We start from the raw sequence: 5913 nt of genomic DNA on the forward strand, positions 1-5913 counted from the left end.
CTACTATGGGGAACTGATTCTTTTTCTAGGGTGGATTACAGATCTGCTGCATATGTTAGAGGCTAGTTACCATTTGATGAAGTTGAGCACTTTTGACTGCTTAACAATTCTTTGACCATTTTTGTGGCGATGGTTAGTAGTTCCTTTTGTCTTGTTGGATCCTGGTGAGGTAGATGTGGCCATTGCCCCACAGGAGAAGATTTTTGTGTGTGAATCTGTGGAATGTCCGCATGGACTTGGTAGAAGGATTTTTCTTATATAAATGTGTACCTATGTTTGATAAATGTATTTAATGAAAGAGACACTCGGTGACCATCTGTAATCTTCAAGAATACCATCAATCACAGAAGGCAGCTGTCATGTTTTTCTACATGTTATCCCATTGTCAGGGAGTGACCAGAAAAGCTAAATGGATCATTGATTGACCCCGTGGCATAGTTCACGTGTTCTTACGGTTACAGAATTCTGACTCCTCGTGTGTATTTTACTTGAGGAGTATGTGTTGTAGCAGGAAAACACAACTGCCCATGAACTTCTGTCTAAAGAATTAGTAGAGAATTCCTCTTTTGGCAGGATGTTAGTTTGGGAAGGACGACACATAGAGATTAAGAAGAAAATCCCTACCTGGTCATTTCTATCTATCTGACCTTGTCAGTAGAGGGACAGACTACTGTTTGTGAATCAGTGAATGGTTGTATGTGTCACACACTTACACACCCACACTTTGTCTGTGAAATGGGGAGCAGGGCTCTGTGAAGGGTCAGATGTAAGGAGAAGGCACCTCAAAAACTTGGTAAGTGGATCACTCCCTTTCCTATGTGTGAAGCTACCAAAAAAACAGAAGAGGACTAAAATTATTTATTTTACTGAAGAAAAGTGTGAACATTTTTCTTAAGATGTAACTCTTCCTGACCTTTTCTTCTTCTTCTTCTCAACTTTTAAAAATACAGTGAAAAAATTTCAACATTCCCATATTCTTTCCCACTGATCTGGATACTCCTTTGCCTTTCAGCCACCAAACTTAACTTTAGTCCAGTGTCATGTAAGGAGCTCCTCCTGCTGGCTCTGTACCTGTGGTCCTGAGTAGGGTGCTTGACCCTCCACATTCTGCAAAACCCCTCAGAACAGGCACACGGGGCAGTTGGTCACCTGACCCTGAGTGGGTATATTACATTCTAGGGATGGGGCTGGGAGGGCGATGTAAGAAGGGAGGAAACTGCTGGAAATATGAAACCCTGAGATGTGAAGAGAGCATTTTTTCCTTCTGAAGAATGTTTACTATGGCTAAGAAAATAGGAAAATCGGTAAGCTGGTATCTGTATGCGCCTAGAAGTGATTCAGTGCTTGCTGCATTAGAAGTGAGTATTAAGCGGGACCCGTGTTTGGTCCTGCATTCTTCATACGCGTACTAAAAGACAAGTTGAGAAAGAAGAGGAAGGCGATATGGTTCCGAGCCCTCCTCGAACATAGAGCATTCTGCGTTCATTGGGTTTTGTCCTCAGGGCACTCTTTCCTGCTCTTGGTAACATTTTTTTTTTAGCAAATGGAGACATGAACATTTGTGTTTTCAAATATGGGGCCTTTATGCAGTTACAGACCACTTTAAACATTCTGCTCCTAGATCTATATTAATACTTACAGTAAGACTTCCTGTAACATACCTGCTAGATCAATTTCAGGTTTACTTTTGCCTTGATGTCCCTTAGCAATCTTGTCTTTCTCTCCTTATTCCTGTTCCTGGTTTCTTACCTTACAGAGAAGTGTGGGAAATGGAACTAGATAGACTCAAGAATCAGGATGGCGAAATAAACCGGAACATTATGGAAGAGACAGAACGGGCCTGGAAAGCAGAGGTGAGAAGAGCTCTGTGTGGAAAGCCTTGATATGAGGCTTCCAGATAATAGAACCTGTTGTCTTAGAGTACACTATAGTACCTTATATAACATAGTATACTACGTATATAATATAGTATATTTTAGTATCATATGGTATTGTACTATTATATATAGCATAGTGTAGTATTCTACCACTAAGCCATACAAGTGTTCTACCATATAGCCACTAAGTAAGCATTTGGTTTCTTAAAAAAAAAATTTTTTTTACATTTATTTATTTTTGAGAAACAGAGTGAGACAAAGCGTGAGTGGGGGAGGGGCAGAGAGAAAAGGAGACACAGAATCTGAAGCAGCCTCCAGGCTCTGAGCAAGCGGTCAGCACAGAGCCTGATGCAGGGCTCGAACCCACAAACTGAGATCATGACCTGAGCCGAGTCGGATGCGCAACCGACTGAGCCACCCAGGCGCCCCTAAGCATTTGTTTTAACTTCGTGTTTAGCTTCAGGTATATAAAATTAACAAAGTATCTGTGTGTGTATGCGTGTGGTTTCCTTAGATCTTATCACTAGAGAGTCGGAAAGAGTTGCTGGTATTGAAACTAGAAGAAGCAGAAAAAGAAGCAGAACTGCACCTCACTTACCTCAAGTAAGTACCTTCCCATTCTAGAGTCAAGGTCCTGCAGTTTTGTGTTTTGTGTATGTGTGTGTGTGTTGAGCGGGGCGCGGGGGCGGGGTGAGTGGGTGGAGGGGGAGTTGTTAGGTTTTTCAAACCCTAGGCCAGCTCATCTGGCATTTAGTTTGTCTTCGCAGGAATTTCAAGGCCATCCTTGTCTGCACACTAGTCATTGTTCAGTGATTTCTCTTCCCGTATTTTATAGCTTTGTATTTTTTATTGTATTGGTTCCGGTTGGATAAACAGTATTTCTTTATGGTGTCAAAGCATAACGGATATCTTTGGAGACTTGTTTCTCGCGCAGTCATTTCTCTTTCTGCCGTGGAATCTGGAGGGCCCTTGTGGCATTTCCAGGCAGACCAAAAACCCTCTGTGGTGGGTCCTCTTTCTTTAATAATTGGCTTAAAAAATGCTGGAGTTAGAATGAAGCAGATGACTTAGGGCCCTGGCCGCCTCCTGCACCTGGTCTGACCTCGCCAGGCCTGTTAGCCCGACACTGTCCTGCTATCTCAGAGAGTCAGGAGCAGGGCTTTCTTCAATTCTGTAAATTCCTGTTGGTTTCTTGAAAGGTCAACCCCCCCAACACTAGAGACCGTTCGTTCCAAACAGGAGTGGGAGACAAGGCTGAATGGAGTTCGGATGATGAAAAAGAATGTTCGGGTAAGTGTTGTAATGGGTGATGGTTGAGCGAGGGAGTTCAGTCTGTGCTGAAACCCTGGTGATAGGGACGGACCTTGTACGTTGTCACTTAGGGTCGGCTCTGCCCTTGCCTTTGCTCTTCTGATACTGGTTGGTGTTCTCTCTCTAGAGCCTACTCGAGTCAGCAGAAAGGATAATCCTTTCCTTTCTCTCTTTTCCAGGACCAGTTTAATAGTCATATCCAGTTGGTGAGGAACGGAGCCAAGCTGAGCAGCCTTCCTCAAATCCCGACTCCCACTTTGCCCCCACCCCCATCAGAGGTGAGAGGGCCAGCGTGGGGGAGGCTACCTTTCTGTGCTGCCGGCACAGCCAGCCTTTACTTGTTCCTTTTATGAGGAAATTGGTTTCATTACTGGTATTATAACGTTGTTGTTATTATCGGTATTATTTGGCATAAGAATTGCTCACTGACATCTCCAGTTTCCTAAACTTTTATTTTCTTCCTTTCTCTCTCGTCCTCTACCTCTGCCGCTCTACAGACAGACTTTATGCTTCAGGTGTTTCAACCCAATCCTTCTCTGGCTCCTCGGATGCCCTTCTCCATTGGGCAGGTCACAGTGCCCATGGTTATGCCCAGCGCAGATCCCCGCTCCTTGTCTTTCCCAATCCTAAACCCTGCCCTTTCCCAGCCCAGCCAGCCTTCCCCGCCCCTTCCTGGCTCCCATGGGAGAAATAGCCCTGGCTTGGGTTCCCTCGTTGGCCCCCACGGTCCACACATGCCCCCTGCTGCCTCCATCCCACCTCCCCCAGGCTTGGGCGGTGTTAAGGCTTCTACTGAAACTCCCCGGCCCCAACCAGTAGACAAACTGGAGAAGATCCTGGAGAAGCTACTGACTCGCTTCCCACAATGCAATAAGTAAGTGTCTTTCAGGACTGATTAAAAATTTGTAAGAGGAATGTCTGAGAGGTTTCATGGATATTTCCCACGAGTATAGCACAGAATTTCTCTCCCTCAACATTTGGTTTCTTAGGGCCCAGATGACCAACATCCTTCAGCAAATCAAGACAGCACGGACCACCATGGCAGGCCTGACCATGGAGGAACTGATCCAGTTGGTAGCTGCACGACTGGCAGAACATGAGCGGGTGGCAGCCAGTACTCAGGTAAGAAGGGCTACTTGGGGGAGAACTCAGACCTGCTGAGATGTTAGGGAAAGGACAAATTTCAGGGAAATTGGGGGTGGCCAACAGCACTGCAGCCAGGATTATCTACTCTGGTTTCTTGCTTTGTTGGACTGGGAAATAAATGATTTCTTTTTGTTACCTGCTGGGTTGCTCAGACTCTCTCTCCTTACTCTGACGATGTTTCTGCCCACAGCCACTCGGTCGGATCCGGGCCTTGTTCCCTGCTCCATTGACCCAAATCAGTACCCCAATGTTCTTGCCTTCTGCCCAAGTTTCATATCCTGGAAGGTCTTCACATGTAAGGCTCTTTTTCTTTGAAAACCGGGATGTGGAGGAGCTCGGGGGTGAGGAGGGAACAGGTTCACAGGTGGAGTGCGGGGAAAAAACCATAATCTCAGTAGCTGGGTCATTGGCAGCCCCTGCTGAGAAAATGCAAGTACTCTGGCAAGAATCTGTATTTGAACTTTTCCTTCTTTTGGTGTGAAATCTTTTTGCGACATCGAAATAGTAGAACGGAATCATGGGCATAAAAGGCAAGGAGACCCAGAGGTTCCTCACTCTTTGGCCGTCCCTCCTCTGTTCTGCAGGCTCCAGCCGCCTGTAAGCTGTGTCTCATGTGCCAGAAACTTGTCCAGCCCAATGAGCTGCATCCAATGGCGTGTTCCCATGTGCTGCACAAGGAGGTGGGTGCTATAGACCTTCTTCGTTTCTACTGTTCCTTTTCTGAATTTTTCATGAACGTGTTGCTGTGTTGATGATCATCATTAATATCTCAGCATGAGGTTTTCAGTAAATTGTGGCTTAAATGATCAACAGGATTCAGAATACTGGCAGCTAGGATCTCCCAGCTTCCTGTTACCCTATTCGCTTTAGGGGACTGGATAAGCAGTTCATCCTAGAACACAGATTACTTACTGTCTTGGAACGCTGACAATAAGACATACATTTCTAAGCACTGTTTCAGATATAGCATTGTCAGGAGACTTTGCTTAGATGAGAAGAAGGGAATAGGGAACCTGAATATGAGATTAGGAAATCCATTAACAAAATAGCTTGGAGACCTGCCTGTTAGAGATTATCTTCGCAAACTGACAGGTTATTCCTATCTCGTAGTATGTCACCAGGCAGAGTTAAGTCTCTTAGCAGCAGGGATGATTGCTTCTTTACTATTTTGTTTTGTTCATTTTGATTTCCAAGAGGTAGGAACTGGATTTATATCTAAATTCTTAGTAAGGGAAAATCCTGAATAAGATTTGAGGGTAGTGGGTATTTGGAGATTGGAGCACATCTCCGCCTGAATGGATCATGAGAGGAGAAGGCCACACCAAGTATTCAACAAAAAGCAGCTTTACACTATTCTTAGCTGATTGTTAATGTTCCCTGAAAAAAGTACAGTTTCCCCTACTCTGAAGATTCTTTGGGGGAGTAAGAGCCAATGAAATAGCCCATCTGGTCCCCCACAGTAAGAGCTCTTCTGACTTAGTATGCGTTCCTTAGACCTAGTGGACCTCAGTGGTGCTCTCTCCCCTCCTTCCCTCCGTCTTTCCAGATAAACCTGAGATATGTCTTTCTTCCTTTCCAG

At 45.0% G+C, this 5913-nt stretch overlaps 1 protein-coding gene across 3 annotated transcripts in view; it reads left to right on the plus strand.

Annotated features, from left to right (window-relative positions):
• RNF214 (ring finger protein 214) overlaps positions 1 to 5913 on the plus strand; it is a 47421-nt gene that overhangs the window by 40871 nt on the left and 637 nt on the right. For all 3 annotated transcript variants that reach the window (XM_042959305.1, XM_042959304.1, XM_042959306.1), the window contains 8 exons: positions 1757 to 1853; positions 2392 to 2480; positions 3077 to 3167; positions 3368 to 3466; positions 3686 to 4062; positions 4178 to 4310; positions 4525 to 4629; positions 4919 to 5014. In XM_042959305.1, coding sequence (XP_042815239.1) covers positions 1757 to 1853; positions 2392 to 2480; positions 3077 to 3167; positions 3368 to 3466; positions 3686 to 4062; positions 4178 to 4310; positions 4525 to 4629; positions 4919 to 5014 — 1087 coding nt within the window. The remainder of the gene's footprint in view (positions 1 to 1756; positions 1854 to 2391; positions 2481 to 3076; positions 3168 to 3367; positions 3467 to 3685; positions 4063 to 4177; positions 4311 to 4524; positions 4630 to 4918; positions 5015 to 5913) is intronic.

The sequence above is a fragment of the Panthera tigris genome, chromosome D1 (genome assembly GCF_018350195.1).
Source record: "Panthera tigris isolate Pti1 chromosome D1, P.tigris_Pti1_mat1.1, whole genome shotgun sequence".
Lineage (NCBI taxonomy): Eukaryota > Metazoa > Chordata > Mammalia > Carnivora > Felidae > Panthera > Panthera tigris.